This window comes from Netta rufina (assembly GCF_964035555.1).
Source record: "Netta rufina genome assembly, chromosome: 2".
Lineage (NCBI taxonomy): Eukaryota > Metazoa > Chordata > Aves > Anseriformes > Anatidae > Netta > Netta rufina.
The window spans coordinates 114,652,449-114,672,526 of NC_140124.1; the positions used below are offsets into that span (position 1 = coordinate 114,652,449).

At 36.7% G+C, this 20,078-nt stretch overlaps 1 protein-coding gene across 3 annotated transcripts in view; it reads left to right on the forward strand.

Annotated features, from left to right (window-relative positions):
• The window catches only part of TRAPPC8 (trafficking protein particle complex subunit 8), a 48,430-nt gene that overhangs the window by 23,907 nt on the left and 4,445 nt on the right, over positions 1-20,078 (forward strand). For 2 of the 3 annotated variants that reach the window (XM_084282761.1, XM_084282763.1), the window contains 14 exons: positions 362-470; positions 1,437-1,631; positions 1,810-1,937; positions 2,304-2,378; positions 3,046-3,172; positions 4,198-4,355; positions 4,829-5,271; positions 7,014-7,161; positions 8,371-8,467; positions 9,234-9,302; positions 9,416-9,456; positions 10,837-11,022; positions 11,580-11,681; positions 19,066-19,113. In XM_084282761.1, the coding sequence (XP_084138887.1) occupies positions 362-470; positions 1,437-1,631; positions 1,810-1,937; positions 2,304-2,378; positions 3,046-3,172; positions 4,198-4,355; positions 4,829-5,271; positions 7,014-7,161; positions 8,371-8,467; positions 9,234-9,302; positions 9,416-9,456; positions 10,837-11,022; positions 11,580-11,681; positions 19,066-19,113 (1,926 nt within the window). The remainder of the gene's footprint in view (positions 1-361; positions 471-1,436; positions 1,632-1,809; positions 1,938-2,303; positions 2,379-3,045; positions 3,173-4,197; positions 4,356-4,828; positions 5,272-7,013; positions 7,162-8,370; positions 8,468-9,233; positions 9,303-9,415; positions 9,457-10,836; positions 11,023-11,579; positions 11,682-19,065; positions 19,114-20,078) is intronic. The other variant, XM_084282762.1, reaches the window with a different exon arrangement.

Here is a 20,078-nt window from a genome sequence, read left to right on the forward strand (position 1 = left end):
GTCTATCAAATAGTGGTGGTGTAGTGAATGTAGCTTATCAAATTCTGAGTTAGGCCTTGCATCATAATAAAGCTGGCAAAAGCCATGCAGTCACACCACTGGTTAGATTACACAATGGAGATTTTGTTTAACTTTTTTCTGTAGACTTCATGGACTTTAAGATCTTATTGAGAGAAAATACTACCTAAAACTGAGACAGAATGAGCTCTCAGAACAGTTGATTGAAATGACTCATTTCATATTTAATAATAATTCAAGTGTTGAATGCTTAAAACTTGGTCTCCTTATCATTCAAACATTAGTAACATGCAGCATATATATTATGCACTTTGATAATGATTCTTTTCTTCCTTTACTCTAGAATGTAACCCAGCTGTCACCTGATGGTCCTTTACCACAGCTTCCTTTACCATATATTAACAGTTCAGCAACCCGTATTTTCTTTGGGCATGATCGAAGACCAGCAGAAGGTTAGAAAGCTTTATGTAAACAGCTTAAAATTATTATTTTTTTTATGGAACTAAAACCTATGCAACTTCTCTTCTTAAAAATCATTGTTACATAAAAATGTAGCAAGATAACTTCTGAGGTTGGATTTTAAAAAGAAAAGCTTCAGCTTAGCACCTGCTCTCTAAACATATCTATACAAGGAGTCTGAATATGAAATCCTTATAGGCAGTTGTACTGAGTTTCATTAGCTTTCATAGCTTGAAAGCTTCAGTGTAAGTCTGTAATGAACTTCATGAAAGGGATTTAAATGCTTTAGTAAATGATAGATGCTAGTGTCAGAGCTAGAAATTATCTTTACAGTTTTCTCTAAGGTGATGTTTGAAACACTGATTCGTGAATGGAAAGCATGTTGAGTGAAAATTCTTATTTAAACTGGGTCTGTATTGCTGAGTATACTATATAGCATGCTAAAATCATAGAATTCCAATATTTGCACTTAAGTGTTCTCAGTCCTTGGTAACTTCTATGCGTGTATCTCAGAATCATATGATCATTTAAATTGGAAAAGACCTCCAAGTCATCTGGTTTAACTATCCCCATACTGCCAATATCATCCACAAAACCATGTCCCTAAGCACCAAGTCCAACCTTTCCTTAAAAATCCTCACGGATGGTGATACCACCAGTGCTCTGGACGACCCTTTCCAAAGCCTGACTGCTCTTTCTGAGAAGAAACGTCTCCTAATTTCCAACCTAACCCTCCCCTGGGGCAACTTGAGGCCATTGCCTCTAGTCCTATTACTAGTTATCTGTGAGAAGAGGCTGACCCCAGCTCCCCACAACGAAGTCTTTGGCAATCTGCTGACTGGTTGATTAATTGACTGAGAACTGAATCTTTTTAACATTGCTTACCAAATTGCCAGTGCAGCCCTCTGCAGTTGTATGCCGAATGTTATCACTTTCTAAGATTGCCTTACTCTTATTAGGTGAAAAGCAGGCAGCAACACATGTAAGTCTGGATCAGGAGTATGACTCGGAGTCATCACAACAGTGGAAGGAACTTGAGGAGCAGGTTGTTTCTGTGATCAACAAAGGAATAGTACCTGCAAACTTTCAACCAACGCAGTTCTGCTTAAATCGCTATTCAGATAACTCCAGATTTCCCCTTGCTGTGGTAGAAGGTAAAGTTGAGATTTATACAGTTAGTTCACTTATTTCTGAAATGAATTTGTACAGTGTTTTCTGCTCTGTTGTAGATTTAAACCAATTTTTTTATTGTATTGGCCTTCTGAGTTAAGTGAGCCTTCAGAATGATGGGGGGTAGGCTGTTGTCATTATTTTCTTGTATTTCTTTAATAGAACCAATAACTGTAGAAGTCTCTTTCCGAAACCCACTGAAAGTTCCACTTTTGTTGACTGACCTTTCATTGCTGTGGAAATTTCAACCCAAAGACTTCAGTGCTAAACATGATGAAGCAAAAGAGCCGGTAAGGAAAGCGTTATCTTTTTCCAACCCAAAATAGGCAGTTACAGTTAAGGAGTTATAAGTTTGGAAATTTAAGTTTTTGAAGTTTAAGAGTGTGAAAACAGCTCTTTTTAAAACAAACAAACAAACAAAAAAACCTGTTTAGATTTGAAAGGCGGAAGGTGTGGGGAAAGGGAATTCAGAAAGTCCAAGAGGATGGGCATGCAACACTGCCAATTTTTAAGTCTGTAAACTGGAATGTGTGTTTTTTGTCCCTGAACACTCTAGGAAAGCTGCAAGAAATAGTATATATAGTATTATATATACTATATATAGGCAATCTTCCTGTCTAGGAGTAATATCTGAGAAGGTCTGCCTTCTTTTTCAGGGAAAATGCGATGATGATATGATAGGAACTGAAGCAATAGCAGAATTTCTGATTAATAGCGAGGAGACAAAAGTGGTAAGTACCACTTTATATAACATTGATAAGACTATTCTAAAAAAAAAAAAAAAAAGAAAAACAAAAAAAACCTTTGGGATAGGATGGAGTTCAGTCATGTTACAACCTGAGTTCAAACTTAGAGGAAATGTTACTGTGTGTGAAGAACTGGATCTTTTAGATCTCATCAGTGTGTATAAGTAACTGAAAGGAGAGTGAGATAGGACAAGATGCAATGGGCACATACTGAAACATGAAATATTCTGTCTGAACATCTGGAAGCAGAGCTTACTGTGTGGGTGATGGAGCATTGGCACAGGCAGCCCAGAGAGGTTGTGGAGTCTCCCTCAGGGACATTCCAAACCTAACTGGAAGAGGTTCTTGGGCAAGCATCTTCAGGCGGCCCTGCTTGAGCAAGGTTGTCAGGCAAGAAGACCTCCAGTGGTCCCTTCAAATCTTAAGAATTCTGAAATTGTGCCTCTGTTCAAGTTAAGTTGTGTTACAATTTAGGATTCTTTTCTTATGTAACAAGTACTTTCCAGCGAATGGCCTGTAGTTACTATATATAGTTATATCTAATGCAACTGTAAAGTAAATGTAGCTATGAGTGTCTTTAGTAATTGGACATTTAAATGTAATATTACTTACTTAGTAGCAACAACACCAAAAATTTAACATATCTCCACAGGCAAGACTAAAGCTCTTTCCCCATCAAACAGGGGAGCTACATATTCTGGGAGTCGTTTATAATCTTGGCACTGTTCAGGGTACTGTGACATTAGATGGGATAGATCCTTCTATCGGATTACAGGAAGGTAAGTGTATTATTCCTTCAAGTATGTGTGTCTGGAAGGGGGAGTTGTGAATTCCATTGAATAAAAAAGCGTTCAATGTTTTGACAATGTAAGGCCTTTCTTTAAGTAAAGATATAGAAACTGGAAATAACTGGAACGGGGAAATAATGAATTGGCACCCATATTATTACCGTAAAAAAGGAAGTAACTTCTGCAAAACCTGTTCTTACATTCTTTTCAAATCTTTAGAAATTCTGAAACCCTTAAATTCATATATTCTATCTATGGTGTTTATAACAAATTTATTGACTCCTTTACCATTTATTTTTGTTCCTTGTTTTACTTTTAAATTCTTTGTGTTGCACTAAACATTTTGGTATAGATTCCCAAATACAAATTTAGCTGATATAGATTTACTTATCTTGACTTTTTTTGCTTGTCTTGCCTTTATATTAACATATAAATGCCTTAATTGCATGTTCATTAATCTGTTTTGTTGTTTCATTCATCTGAAACTGTCTCACACAGGGAAAATTTATTTCTTGAATTAAGTGGGGATTAAAGTACATACTTGCAAATGTCTAAAAGAAATAAGCTTAGTTAACTATATATGAATTGGAAATTTGTGGAAAAGACTTTCAAATAAAAATCGTTTTAGTGGCCTGTTCTTGAAAGAAAGTGTTCTGAGCAACTTTTCCCTAGCTTGGCAGAGGTGAAATGGATCACCTTCACTCAATAGCCTTTCCCACTTTCCCAGTCAGTCTGGTATCCCTATTCTCATTACTGACAGAACTTTTAAAGAATTGAAGTAAAACTTAAAGGGCAAAACTTAAATGGATACCTGGCTGTCAGAACTTGCAATAGCAATGAATTCTGTGTCACAATAAACTGTGAATATTTCTTTGTCAGTGACGCTGCTTAATAAGTGAACACTGCATGTTCACAGTAGCAAAAATCAACATGATGTGTAAGATTGGGAAGGGAAGTTCAGATTACTTTCTAAAAAGAGTTGCTTTAAAAAAGAATACTTCTAAAAACTGTTTCAGGAAAGTTTGTCTCCAATGGGTTATCTGTACGAGGACGACAAGACTTAGAAATCCAGGGGCCTCGACTTAATAACACAAAGGAAGAAAAAACATCTATTAAGTATGGACCTGATCGACGTTTAGATCCCATTATTACAGAAGAAATGCCTTTGTTGGAGGTATGTAGCTTTTTCTACTGGTAATTTTGAGCAAATTGCTGAATCTAGAACTATAAATATAGTTGTAACAATGAAGTCTTAAACTTTGTTTATGTCTAAGTTTTTCCAGTTAAATTTGGCACTGACAGGTCATAATTTGTTTTACTTTCCAAAGGAGACCTGAAGCCTCCAAATTAATATAATTCTGAAATTGTTATGCTCCCTTTTGAGTTTTTAGTTTGCAACAGCTTTTGTAGCCAAATTATAACTATGGGTAGGGAAGAGTCATAGGTATTTTTGTTTGCCGTTCTTTATCTAGAACACTACAATTTGGTTGGTTAATAGAAGTGGTAGCTTTTCTTCCTAGTGTTATTGAAGTACTCTTAGCTGGCTAATGACAGCACTCTGTAGTTTAAATATTAGATTTTTTTTTAAGATCATTCATAACTTTACTCAGTGTTCAGTTTTTTCTCCTCCTGTTCTCTCCGATACAGGTGTTCTTTATAAACTTTCCTACAGGGCTTCTCTGTGGAGAAATCAGAAAAGCATATGTGGAATTTGTGAATGTAAGCAAGTGTCCTCTTACTGCGCTGAAGGTTGTGTCCAAACATCCAGAGTTTTTTACTTTTGGTGGAAATACTGCAGTTCTAACGCCACTAAGTCCTTCAGCTTCTGAAAACTGTAGTGCTTACAAGACTGTTGTGACAGATCCTACCTCTGTGCGTACAGCACTGCTATCTTCAGCTTCTTCTGCAGACTTTGGGGTTGGCACTGGAGGTCAGCCTGAGGTAATACATGTCCCACTTCCTGACTCAGTGCTTCTTCCTGGGGCATCAGTGCAGCTGCCAATGTGGTTACGAGGACCGGATGAAGAAGGTGTTCATGAAATAAACTTTTTATTTTACTACGAAAGTGTTAAAAGACACTCAAAAATGTGGTAAGCTCTCTACCTTTTTCTCCTACTTACTAGGCTGTTTATAATAAACACCATAAGCATAAATTTAAAACCTACTGAAGTTCTCTGAATTGCCGTGAAGATATATGTGGCCTATTATTGGCTGTTCTAAGCAATAATTTTACTGTATGATGCAATTTTCATGTGAAACTATATAGCCTATACTTCTTCCGTCAGAGTGCCAATATTTCTTAACAGAGGGAGAGTTAATGGAACTGTTTAATACAGACGCTGTTCGTAGTTTGGGTTTCTGGGAGCACATCACTCTGTGAGATAGAAGAAAAGCTTCATGACTTTTCTGTACTTTACAGAAAAAGTCTGCTTTAAACCAACGATTTTTTTTTTTCCTAATTAAAATATGGCTAGTGCTTGTATTATGATACAAGGGGCTAAATACCAAGTTTGACTTGCATGCTGTTGTATAGCTCTTCTTTGGAGCATTCCTGGGATGATGAACAGTTGAGTTTGATACTAGAGGCTAACAATAGCATTTTTAACTTTAATTTTACTATTGCTTATTCTAAAGTCCCACATGTTTCCTAAGCTAAGGCAGCTCAGGAGAACTTATCTTGAGAAACCTGTTTTTCAAAGATTCTGGGGTAGATATGCCTTTGCTCAGAAAGCGAAGGTATCAGCCTTTAGGAAGGCATTTCTGAATTTATCTGTTTACTAAAGCTTCACTATGAAGACTGTCTATTCTCTTCACCTCCTGCCCCTACAAGCTGTCTTTCACTATTTTATAAGTACTGTGCTTACATTATTATTTTACAACTGTTAAAGTTCAAAGCTAGAGCAGAAAGTTTTAATAGGCTTTATCTAAATTTAGTTTTCAGTCCAGTAAGAAATCTGGTTGTGGACTTGATAAATGTTATTTTGTGGGGGAGAATTTCATCATGGAGATATGTGCTACATTGATTTGTCTGGAGAAGTGCATCTCAGCCTTCCTTAAGTAGCAGTGCAGGCTAGGAGGAATACATCTGTAGCATCAGGGCTGAGGAGTTGCCTCCATATGGTAGATATTAAGGATGATGGTACCTTAGGTAAGCTCTAGTCCCATGGACTTAAGCTCCAGCCACAAGCTGACATTGTTTTTCAGGCTAGTTCTGAGAAAGAGCAAGTGAGCTTGGCTTCTGAGACTTTTTCATCCTGTAAACCAAAGCAAAGTAAGTTGAAGACTGTCAAGAGCAGATCAACAGCATGTTCTTGAAAATCAAACTACAATTCATGTAAATGTACCCTTTGATAATTCCCAGTTCATAGGAATTTGTTGAATGTGGTGGTGTTTCAGTAAGTGTTTGTGCAGGAGGTGTGATTCACTAGTGGGCCTTTTATGGTTTACTTGCTGAAAAACTGTATTTCCAAAGCATGTGGTGAAGTTAAATTGCATCCCTCTGCCAATAAATGCCTGTTTGCTTTCATTATGCCACTTGTCTTATAAGAAATATTAACAAAGTATTTTTTTTTTTTTGTCATGGTAACTTCTGAACTTTTTTCTGGTATTTTGAACTGGATAAGAAACTGTTTGAACAATGCCTACCCATTGCAGCATGGTTGTTTAGCATCCTATCAAAATGATATGTTGAAAAGAAAAATGCCTTTTTGGTCGTTGAAGGGAATAAATTGTTTAATAGCTTGATATTGAAGAGAAATCTAAAAGCTAGACTTGTTGAGAAGCTATGGATGGCAGTCCTGGTTCTTCAAAATGTTTTTTCTTCCATTTCTAGTCATAGAGTATTAAGGCACACTGCAGTTATTTGTACTAGTCGATCTCTACATATTCGAGCTACTGTCTGCAGAAGTAATGCACTTGAAGATGATGAAGGCAGAGGGGACAACATGTTGGTGTTTGTGGATGTAGAAAATATCAATACTGTAAGTTCTTTTTCTTTTAATGACAGTACTACTCTTAAGCTCAGCAGACATGTAAACATCTCCAGTAGAACCAATATTTAATTCAGAGCTTTTATACTAGCACTCTGACTGGAAATATTAAGTAAGCCTTGCATATTTAGACTTTTCAATTAATGTTGGAAAGAAAGTACTAACAGTAAGTAAGTTATGACTCAAAACTAGCTTTGGATATCTGCTAGAACCACCTCTACGTTAAATGTATGTGATTTTGAATTCGTCTTCAAGTTCCTTTTGGAAGACTTATTCCGAATTTATGGATGTTCCTAATGCTTGCGACTTCCTGAATGAGACAACCTGTGTTCCTTCTCTGTGCTACACCCCCGACAGAATTAGTGATAATCTGAAGGAAGTTTGTGTCCGCATTCATTAATAAACTCTCACGTTTTTGGAAGCACAATCCAAATGCAGATATGTCTGTTGGCTTAGCAAAGCAAATGTTAAAGCTGCTCTCATTTTGTCAACAACAAGGCCAGGAAATCAAATCCTCTGCTTATTAGAATTCCTGGACACTTAAATGGTAGTGGAATCACAGAGAACTTTGGAGCTGTTTTGTCATTTCATGTTAAGTGTGTAGTTCTTCTTCAGATATTAAGGTGAATATTGCCAGCGTTCTTTGAGGAGGAGGAAGTGTACAAAGCACTCAGTGAGTTTACAGATGATATTGTGTAAAAGTTAACTTTCCACTGTCATTTCATTCTTTCCAATAGAGAAAATGATCCCAAAAGCTACTTTCCATCATGTCTATATATACACGTAATTTTAAGAGTTGTTGAATTTCTGGGATTTGTTTTTTCTAAGAATCTTGAAGTAATCTTAGAAATTAAGTCCCCTTCTGGACAGTGGTCTGCACTGGAGTTTAAACAAGTCTAGGTTTTATTATAGTCATGTTATTCTAAAATGCCACCTCACGGGAGTTTTTCCATAGGATTTTTTTCATCTTCTTATAGCTTTGCTTACTGGAATTTGAAGTTCCTGGGAGCTGGGACTGTTTTATATTACAGTGGGTCTTCAGTCTGTTCTTGTCTCCTTAGTACTGTATTGCAGATGGTGTGAATGAGGAGTTAAATGAAGATTTCAACAATACCACTTTGTGATGAATGCTTACTGTGCAATGAAGAACATTACAAGTATGACTGGTCTTATTTGACATTATTTTTGTCTCTTTCTTAGAGTGAGGCTGGTGTTAAAGAATTTCATATAGTTCAAGTTTCGAGTAATAGCAAACACTGGAAGCTTCAAAAATCTGTTAACATCTCTGAAGACAAAGGTGTGTATCCTTAGTACCAAAAAGATAGCAAGTCCAGCTTCTGCCTGATGAGAAAATTAAGCTTCTAAGAAATTGAACTTGCATTTCAGATTAACCCAGCTATAGGTGTTTTTGTGTTCCTTTCAAGTGAAATGTTTTTTAACTTTCATTAATTAAAAAATGGTCTTAAAAAAATGGTCTTAATTTACAGGTAAATTATTTTAAGTTTTGTGGAGAAATCCATGTTTAAGTTGGTTGATAACTTGCCTTACAAGAAAAATGTCTCATGGCATTTTTTGTTTGTTTATATCAGTGTAATCAACAGAATATTTCACAAATGCTCTATTCAGTTATTAGAAATATACCGGAATTGCTAGTGCTGTGTATCCTGCCTGAGCTAATATAACCTAATAATTTTTGAAAAGGCAACCCAAGAAAATAGACATCTATTACTGTATCTGATGTGCTATCTTTACATGCATGCCTATGCTTTATATATTTAAAGTAAATCTAGACAAATCTTCCTCTTGCATTAGTATTGAAGGATGTGATTTTACCTTCTGTTCCTTCTTTCTCTTTATCTGCTTTACATAGTAAAGCTTGTTTTGTGATAAACAAGTAAGTGGAATGGGTTAGCAGAAGGTCATCTTTACTTTCTGCTTGTTCAGACATGCTATGTAAGTGTCAGTGTGGTTTTATTTGTGAAGTTCAAAGGCTGACTTATGGCTAATGTGTGATCCTATGTGATTATGCTGAGGGGAAAAAATCTTGCAATTTTTTCTTTCAGATACTAAACTTGCTAGCAGAGAGAAAGCAAAGCTGTGCTTTAAAGCAGTAAGATGCAAAAACTCAGAAGGTAGGTTCTCTTTTGAATGAGGTAACACTTCTGAAGGGGAATACAGTTGGGATGTTGTATACTGCAGTTGACTCTGTGATGCTGAAATAACGCCTTCTCTTTTTATCCCTTAGAAAACTACACATTTGCAGATATTGTCTTTGGAAATGAGCAGGTAAGTTAACTGGTACAACTGCATATTTTGTCTTTTGCGAGTAGCCTAGTGAAACCCTTTTTTACTTATCCTATTGCTTTTTTTTTTATCTTTTCACAAAGATAAGTTAAAAATTCTAACTCCAGATTATTGTAAACAGTGGAAACCTCTAATGAATGTAGGTACTGAAATTTCAAAAACCAGTAATTTAGCTTGCAATCAATTCAGGGAGTCTATTTCTCTGATTTCTTGAAAGATGGTTAAAATTACAGGCTACCCCATCCTATTACTCTGTTTAAGCATACAAATGTCTGAAGAAGAATCAGTTTAAAAATGATCTTGGTACGTGGAATATTTTTCCAAAACCTGAGAAAATAAGACACTGTATTGGATCAGAAATTACACGAGGATAGTGAATTTGGTTAGTTGGATGTTAGTACTAGGTTGCTTGTTTTATGTTGAGATTGTATTTTCCATGTATGCACCTGGCTTTTAAAAGCCAAAGAAAAGCTACTCAATGCCATTTCTCTAATAGATGTATAGACATATACTCAATTTATGACTGAAAATCTGGATAGGCTTCATGAACTTGCGCTTTCTTGTAAGAAAATATTCTCCACTTGGCCTGTGGGAAGGGTTCTTTCCCTTCTAGACAGTTACTTCAAAAAGCAGTTTTTCTCCTTGGATATAAGTATTCTGCTGAGGAAAAAAATAAGCAGCTCTGCAAGAGAGTATTCTCGAATGTCTAACACTTTTTTTAAATGGAGGTAGTCTTATTTATCATGTTTGTCCAGGCATCATTGATGTCTGTCTTAACCATCACTTCCTTAACAAGCTTTTGATATTTGTCATAGCTTATGCTAAGCTTTTCCAAACTTGACAAACAGCACAGTACTTCTGTACCTGTAAAACAGGTGGAACATGCTATGCAATCTCTAATTTTTGCTAGTAACGTGTACGTTCCCAACTAGCAGTTAGGGTAATTAACTGGAAGAATCTTATTATTAACCTAATAATTAGTCAAAATACTAATCACTATTAATAAAGCAATAGTGATTTGCGTATATGTTAGTTCAGAGGAGACACTCCAGCTCTCTCCTCCACACTTGATTATATCTTGATAGGCTGTCTGGTAATAATCAAAGACCTTATTTCTGAGTTCAGTACTTATGATTTTAGACCAGTGATCTGTAGCTCTGTTCCCGTATGTTGCTTTGGAAGCTTCACTATGTAGTGTTGATGGCTGTAAAAAGAGCAAGTATTGTAACCAAAATGACATATGCTACGTATTTACAAGAGATTGTTTGAGAATGGAACTGAAATACTACAATGATAAGTTCTGTTAGAGAAACGTGTAACAGCTTGCATCTTTTCCTGAGAGCACTTTCTTTCATCTTCCAGATAATAAGTTCAGCTAGTCCTTGTGCAGACTTTCTTTTTCAAAGCTTATCCTCTGAATTAAAAAAAACACATGTGCAATCTCATACTCATGGATCTCAGAGGGCTGTGAAACAATCATTTGATGATGCAGTCAGATTGGTACAAAGATGCAGTGAAGTGGACTTGAATGTCGTTGTACTGTGGAAGGTACGTATAGTTGCAAGCTCTCTGGAATTTGAGTTTTAACATGTAGAAAATAATGTGGCATCCTGAACTTTCCAGCATACTTGTACAAAACTTGCAGATGTAACTTTTTAAAACCAGACTAATGAACTAAAAAAGTGGTAAGTAAACAAAACAGTCCTAATACTTGTAGTAAATCACTTAAATGGTTTTATGCTGTCCTAGATGCACCCAGTTCTTATCAGCTCTTTTTTTTTTTAAAGAGAAAATTTAACAAAACATACATTTTAAGTTTTCATAATGCTTGCTTTTATCATAGATCTGTAAGAGTGACCCCGTCTGCTTTGAAGAGGAAGACCCAATTTACCAGAATGCAAATCTTAAGTAGTGGCAATTAGCAGTCTGAACCACAGTTGTTGTCTGTGCTTGCAAAGTTTAAAGCATAAACATAAATATGTAAGTCAAGTTAGTATTTAGGTTTTTGACAAAACATCTTCTAGTTAAGGAGAGAATGTTGACTATAAAGCTTAACATATATTTTGGTCTGCTAATGTCTGTGGTCTCTACTCTGTATTTTGTAGGCATATGTTGTGGAAGACAATAAGCAGCTTATTTTGGAAGGTCAGCATCATATTGCCCTTAACACAGTTGGGAAGGAGGCTTTTTCATTTCCTCAGAAGCAGGTAATCTACTATGAAACTTTCCTTTGCAATTGCTTCTTTCTCAAACTGCATGTGATCTGTTTACTTGTAAATGGAAGTAAGTGGAATCATTTTGTGTGCTTTTTGTAAAATCTAAAATAAGACTTCAGTGAGGTACAGCTATGTCATTTTGTAAACTGTTCTGTGGTATTTCAGACTACATCTAGCAGCTTATTAATGGATTAAGTCAAAGTTAAAACTAAGTAATGAAGTGTTAACAGGATAAAAATTTTGTGAATTCTACTACACACAACTTCTAAGTGAAGGCCTTTATTGTAAAATTTTTAAAAACAAAAGCAGAAACTCTGGGGAAATTAGTTAGACATTGAAATATTTGAATATATAAACTAATAATATATTTCATTTTCAAATTTTATAGCCTGTGTGGTTATACAAAGAAAATAACATCTGCAAGAAATTTGTCTCTTGGTACACAAACAGTAACAGTTAATGAGAGTTAGGTTTGCATAAAAACATGTGTATGACAGATGCAATTTGTGTATGAAAGTGGCTCATGTATAAAATAAAAAACATAATTATTTAGTTTTCTGTTGACCAGTACAATGCCTTTCCTTCTTGCTTTGGTGCTGGTTTCTTTGTTTTTACCAACATTGCATTTCATATATAGTGAGCCCTCTTACTCTTCTCTGGTAAGAAAGCATTAAGACAAATATGACTTTCTATAGAGATTGTTATAGCACAAATAGTGAATTACTTGGATATCTGAAGCTGTGCATTTGGCTTTGGTTCATAAGCCTGTAAGTATTTTACATCACTAAGACTTTTCCGTTTAGTCCTTTTATGCTATGAAATTTAAACAGATCAGAAGGGACATAAGTTTGATCTAAACCTGCTGCTGTTCATTCTCACTGAAGAATCAGAAAATCTAAACCCAAACTTCTGAAAAAGCTTCTGTTGCAAAAATAACAACAGAAGCCTCTGCATGTGTGGACTGAAGTTATGCTGTACAATATTATGCTTTATTAGTCTGACTACTTCCCATTCTAATATTCTGTCCCGTATTGTAAAGTTGTATGTAGAACAGTAGATCATACTGTAAACATCTGAAGTTCCAAGAGAAAATGCTGTTGACTTTGCTCCTTGATCTCATTGAGGTCTTGTTCTAGCAAATAGATGGGGAGAGAAGTAGGAATGAATTGCATCTGCATCCTAAAATAAACATATCACCAAACATTAGACATGCTAGGCATAGGGGTTTTCATTTTTTGTTGACTGTATCAGAACACTGGATGCTTGCATTGAGTTCAGTTGTTTCAAGCTAAACAAAAATGATCACAACTTGTTTTGAGGAGTGCATGCTACCCTCTTAAAGATTAGAGGCTGCATTCTCATCAATATTGTTGTTACAGCTACAAATAGATGCTACATTGATTGTATGTACCTTCTTAATGAACAAATTCTCAGAGCTTCTTTTAAACCATTCTGTTCTGCGGGAGCAGAAATCTATCTGTACTGTCATGCTATTGAAATCTAGTTTAAGAATAGGGTGGTTGTTTTTAATAAATGCTCAACTCCTCTGTCTTCATGGTAACCAAAGCTCAGGTTGAAATTGGACTTTAAGAGCCTGTAATTTCAGGATGGCAGAAGGAGAGACTTTGTATGCTCACATACAATTTTATATTGTGAGAAGACAAACTCTGAGTTCGAGGGTTGGGAAAGACCTTCATGATCAAGCCCAACTGTGAGCCTGACGTACGGAATCCCTACCCTGTCCTTTGGTGTCCATATGTCTCTTGAATACCTCCGCTACTCCCATGGGTGGCCTGTTCCAAAGCTAGACCACCCTGTCCACGAAGAAATATAAACCTCCCCTTGTGCAATTTGAGACAGTTTCCTCACATGCTGTTATTTGAGAAAAGAGATGGACACCCTCCTTATTACAGCCTCCTTTAAGGTAGTTGTGGAGAGGAATGAGGTCTCCCCTCAGCCTGCTGTTGTCCACACTAAACCCTGGTTCCCATGGTTGCTCCTTATAAGCCTTGTTTTCTGCTCCCTTCACCAGCTTCAGTGCTCTTCTCTGCATACACTGGAGCAAGTCAACACCCTTATTGTAGTGAGGGGCCCTAAACCAAACAGTATTTGAAGTGTGGTCTCATTGGTGCCCTGTGCAGGGGTCCAATTACTTCCCTGGTCCTGCTGGCCATGCTTTTTTTTTTTTTTGTATGGGTCAGGATGCCTTTGGCTGCCTTGGCCAGCTGGGCACACTGCTGGCTCATGTTCAGCTTGACAAGCGCCCCCCAGGTCCTTTTTTGCCAGGCAACTAGCCATTCTTTCCCAAGCCTGTACCACTGCTTGGGGTTGTTATGACCTGGGTGCAGAACCCAGCACCAAGCCCTGTTGAATGTCATGACTGGGATCCATGTTGATTTAGCCTATTGAGAACCCTCTGCAAAGCTTCCCTTACATTCAAGCAGATCAACAGGCCTGCCTAACTTGGTATCATCTGGAAACTTACTGAGGGTACCCTCAATCCCCTCACCAAAATTTTGATGAAAATGTTAAGCAAAACTGTCCCTAAAACTGAGCCCTGGAGAGCACTACTGATGACTGGCCATCAGCCAGATTGAACTCCTATGCACTGCGACTCTTCGGCCAGTTCTTCACCCAAAGAACTGTACACCTGTCCAAGCCATGAGCAACCATGTTCTTCCAGAGAAACTATAGGAAACAATGTCAAACGTGTTACCAAAATCCAGGTAACATCCGCAGTCTTGTCCTTATCTGCTTATTAGGTCATCTTGCCTCAGAAGGAGGTCAGGTTAATCAAGCAGGACCTACCTTTTATAAACCCATGCTGGCTACTTCTGATCAGTTGATTGTCCTCTGTGACAAGTTAAATGAACACAGGCTTTGCAGCAGTTAAATATGTGGAGCGAATGAAGTTAAGAATTAAAGAATACCAAAAAATCCCCCAAAATAGGATTAAATGAGGCTATGCAGGGAAAATAATATACTTCATCTGTTAGTTAAGGCTTGCATATTCTGTTTAAAATATGTTGCTCTTTAGTTAAAGTTACACAAGCAGTGAAATGGGGTGGAGGAAATCACGAAGTCAAACAGTACTTGTGCCATTATGTTTTCAGTATGTAGCTTGTGGATTTGCAACAGTCAAATAGTTTCTGTGTAAATCTGTGTTTGTTTTGTATAAGTCATCAACAGGGTTGGAAACTAGGCAGTTTGAGTGTCTTGGGCTGACAGTATAGCATTTAGCTGTTTTCTGTCGACTAGACAGCAGAGGGAGATGGAGATGCATGCTTTCTACCACCAGTAAATGCTACTCAGTTCTGGAAAGTAGATGTATGCAGATTCCAAACAGTGGTCACCTAGGATGCAAGAATCTGATCCACTCCCTGCATTTCTTGCTATGTTTCTGCTTGTTGCTTTTTGAGTGGCTTTTTTTCCTCTTTACTTGAACTGCTTCTGCTTCATGGTGTTGTAACCACCAACGAAACTGTTGCTTCTGGCAATACAGCAACTCCCAACAAAGAACAATTTCACAGTAGAGTTCTAGAAAACGTGAATAAAACTGTACCCCGTCCCACTTTGTTTTGTATTATTAATTTATTTTAAAGTAAACTCCAAGTGATTCCAATCTTAATGGAATTCTTCAAATAATTGCATTAAATAAATTTGGATAGCTTGCTCTTGGGGGGAGGGGGGGGCGGGATTAACTTCTCTGTACTTGCTGACCTCTGCTTTGTCAGTTACTGACTTAATTCTTTGCTAGCCTTTAAGGGTTTTGTTTGGAGTTGTTCAAACTTGAATGACTTGTCAGAGAAACAAAGCTTCAGTAAAGGTCTGCATTAGAGAAGTGCTGGATCTGCATTCATTGACATGTTTCTCAAGTTCTTTAGGCAGTTGCTGATAGATTGGTAATTGCGTGTGCTGATACATAAGTCATCTTAAGGTTTCTCAGCTAAAATGTTAAGTCTTCTGACCGAAATGCAAGGACAGGTTACTTCCATTTGGTTCATTGTGGAACAGACAACAGGATGCGATTATTCCTGTAGCACAGCAACATAACTTGGCAAAACATTTGATTTAAAAAAAAGTATGGTTTCCACAAAATACAGGATAATGGGGTTAAGGGAACGCTTAAAATGTTTCTGGCTAAAATTTCTCTATACCTTCTCTATAAAAAAGAGAAAAAGTGAAATTCTATATGAACTTTATTTGAAAGCTCAAATGCACATGCTTTACTTTATTCCCATGTGTGTTCAATATATAATTACAGACGTTAAACTTTTTTCATTATAAACAAGGCAGTGATAACTACATCTTTGAAGCTTACTGGTTTTCTGTCACTGTAGAGAGACTTTTTGTTTACACTACGATGTTTTTATCTGCAAAATTGAGTAGGTGATTAAATGTTTTTGAGCATAGGTTGCTGGACACAGTAGGTATGTCAGGTGATGTGAGGAGCTATTTGCATCTTCTAGAACTTCAGAATTGGAACACAATGCTGACAGAACGTTTAACGAATACTGATTCTGTTAAACCAGAGGAAAGTTTTTATAGAGAGGACTGTTTTTTATATATTTATATAAAAGTATATAAATAGTTTTATATAGAGGAATGTTTTTATATGTCATATAGAAAGCTCTCTGAACAGTACAGAAAATGTTTATCTTCCTGTCCTTTCCATCACATGTACTTTGAGGGGGGGGGGGAACTTTTGCAAAAGGTAAGAAAAAAACTGCTAAATACAGCTTTTTGCTGAATCAGAAACTCAGAGGTGCAACATGGTATGTGGCCTAAGCAAAGTAAGAACCTCACTAATAAAAACTAACTGGTACTTGTAGATAATGTCTTTTTTGACAGCAATACTGCTAGGGAGTCTGTTTCTCTTTAGAAGTCTGTTTTCAGAAATTCAGCTGTGTTAAATGGAGGTCAAAATATGACTGCATCTAAAATACAGCTATTCTGCCACTTGAGTTCTTTACCTCCCTACCATAACTTAAAGGATAGAGTAACTTCAGATGTCTTCAAATGTCCATTCTCAGCTAGGGCTGTTGCTCAATACTACTTTCTATTTTTTTCTCCTATTTTTTTCCTAATCCAGTCAATTCAAGCAGAAAGGTTCTGAAGCAAAAGCACAGTGCAGTCAATATAGTGGGGTTGAAGTAGCATTGCAGGCTGGGGTGTTTGCTGTAATTTTGATTAACAGAGACTTGACCCTGACTAAAGATGAGGAGCAGCCTAGTAGAGACTTAGCACTTTAGAATTTCATCATCATCTTACACTACTAGCACCCATACCTGTGGAACGTCTTAGCTTATGAGCGTGATTTAGTTCTAACTTGTTTACGTGAGGTTATGTATGTATGAGTGCCTTAAATCAAGCATACTTTAAGTGATTCTATTCCCATGTATGGCTCTCTCCTTTTATTGTGGAGGGGTCCTGTAATGCACAAGCTTATAGATTTCTTCCAGAGAGGAATAATCTGTGTACGTCCTAGGACTGCGCAAGATGTGCTTCTGGGCTGCTATTTCAGTTCTGTGGATCGGACTAGGTCTAGCCCAAAGGAAACTCCATGAAGTACTTAGGGCATGGATGAAACTTCAGAGATGATCGCTTTTGGTAGCGCTGCTTCTTAATATCGATGTAACTCGGGAGTTAGGGTGAATATAGACAAATCATGTGGTAAGGAAAATCAGTTTAAAACTGAGATTTAAAAATGGTACTCTGGTTTTATTTTTTTCTAATATCTTTAAGAGCACGTTGACCCAATCATTGAGAAGATTGTCTCTGAACTTGAAAACTTTAAGTTGTCCAAAACTCCTTAAAAGAAAAAATTAAATGGTTGCATGTAAGGATACCATAGTTTCTGCCCATCTGATGGAAAGGAAGGACTTCGTACTTCAAAAGTGCCTTTTAAAGTTAAAGGATTTATTATGGGCAGACCTATCTGTTACACGTATCATATAATGCAAAAGCTATGTTGATCAGTGTGTAAACTTTGAGTTTTCTAGTTATAATTAGTTTATTAGTGCAGTTTCAGGAGAAATCAAAAACTGGTGTGAATAGTACACAATTTCAGAAGTGTAACTAGGGATAATACACTTTGTTTCAAAGAAGCAAAAAACCTCACTCTAATGGTCCTTTTTTTTTAATAATTACAGAATAAATAGCAAAGTTATGAAGATTATTCTAGTTGGAACAGTAAGCTTGTGTTTTTCTATAGGTGTATGTTTTAAGCTGACCTTTGTAGATGACTTTGGACAGTAAAAAGGTTTCTATTAACAGAAACAGCTTTTCTAGTACCAGTCGTACAGTTCGAAGCTATTGGAAGGCACATGTGGGAGCAGTGCAGATCTGTTGCTGCTATCTATTGAATGTTTCCATTAAAAAAAAAGTCCAACTTAAAGTCCAACTTAAATGCAGCTATAGTACTTGACAGGGGAAAAAAGGTTCTGCTGTAACTGTCAAGTTCAATTCTTCCAAACTCTTTCTATGATGAAATCCATTCCGTTCGAGCTTGTCTGTGTTGCTACTGTTACAATGTTGAGATCTTCAAATTGCGCCTAAACTATTATTTAAAGGGAGCATGCTGAATGTCGTTGTGGCCTTCTTGTATGGAACATACAGTGCTTGCTGTGTACTGTGGCCCACAGAGGCTTTACAAAGAACTATAATGGGTCAACAAGCTGACTTTAGGTCTCAGAACTTTAAAAAGGCAAAACTCCGTTTGGGTTGGTGTTCTAGAATTTGAGCAACAAAATACCGCTCATTTAATTTTTGGTCTTGTTTTACTTTAAGTGTGACTTGAGGCTATTATCTGTTTGGTGCGTATTCTTGAAGGGGAGGGTACAGGTACCCAAGTGAGTATGGGTTTCTTTTTTTTGGTAGTTTTGATTCAATTTCTGAAACTCCAGGGTAGGGAAGGAGTTTAATGCATCTTTAAACTTGGCATTTCTTACTAGGTATCTCTAGGTAGCTCCATGATCTGCATGCAGATCTTCTTGGTTACCATTTGTAAGTGTTTAATTCCCTCCTGAAGCATGAAGTAAGAGAATCGTGCTAAATATCATACAGCCCTTGTTACAGATAGATTGCAAAAAAAAAAAAAAAAAAAAAAGACTTGGGCAGCTGAATGAAGAAATGAATGAAATGAATGTCTTTAGCTGAATCTGACACCTAGAGCGTGACTGGAATTAAAATTTAGCCCTGTTATGGTAAACTGTTAATCTTGCTACCTTCCAGTCCTTCAATAGAGGTGTAGTGTTAGAAATAGAGATTTGAAATATTACTAGTATACTGCACTTTCACCAGTAAATGTTCCTGCTGCATTTCATGATGTTTTTGTCTATTTGTAGAGATAAATCTTCGTATTTGTCTTTTGTAGGGTTTTAAAAAAATACTCGGGAGTTCTGATTGGGAGGACTTGGAACAGGTAATTAACTCTAGGGCAAACTACAGTATGTAGGATATTGGTGTATGGTCAAAGAGGTTGTTATAATTTGAGATACATTCAAATGAAAAACTATAATTCGAACTCTCAAAGGCTGGTGTTTTTCATGCTGTCAAGTTCCATCAAAATAGGTACATATAAGGTTAGGGTGGAACTAATAAATTCATTCAGGGCTTAAAGTAATTTGGGGGGAGAGAGACTACACAGTAACAATGAAATATATTTTAAGAAAGCTACTTGTACTTTCAAGAAGAAAGGGGAAAAAAAAATAACACCAAAAAAACCCTGGCTTATCTGGGAAATCAGAGGCTAACATTGATGTTTACAGATTGCAGAATGCTTGCAGATTTCACTGAGCCCCGTGAGTATGTTTGAGTCAGGTTTTATTGCCTTTAGTATTTCTGTTCAACTTAGAAGGTATAATTCCCCATCCTTAAATGAAAAGTATTACTTTGCGCAGTGTACTGTCTTATTTGTGTGTTTAAATCTTTCCTCACTTTAAGTAGTCACATTTATTGCTGTAAAATCTATTTTTTCTAAAGGTGGACTTTTGTAGAATAGTTTCTTTAGACAATGAAGAAGGTAGCCCCTGCCTCAATAAATCCTGCTTGCAAAACAGATTAAATGTTGATCAGAGTTCAGCATTACTGTAATGCTCGACCAAATGTAGCCAGATTGTCTCATTTGGTGTTGCATCTTTGTCATCTGATTTCTTCTGCTTCAGAGATTGATTCTGCTTATAATGTTAGGATGAATCCCAAGTAATGACGGTGCTTTACTTGGGCTTTCAGCTGGGGACAAGGAAAGGCAACTTCTGTGTCTACAAGAGCTTGATATACAATTCTTAAGATATTCTGTGTTTTCAAATCCTCCTGTCACTGCTAGCATGTTTTCCATAAACTTGTTTGCTTTACTTTGGATCTGTTCTGGGAAACTTGGTTATTGGC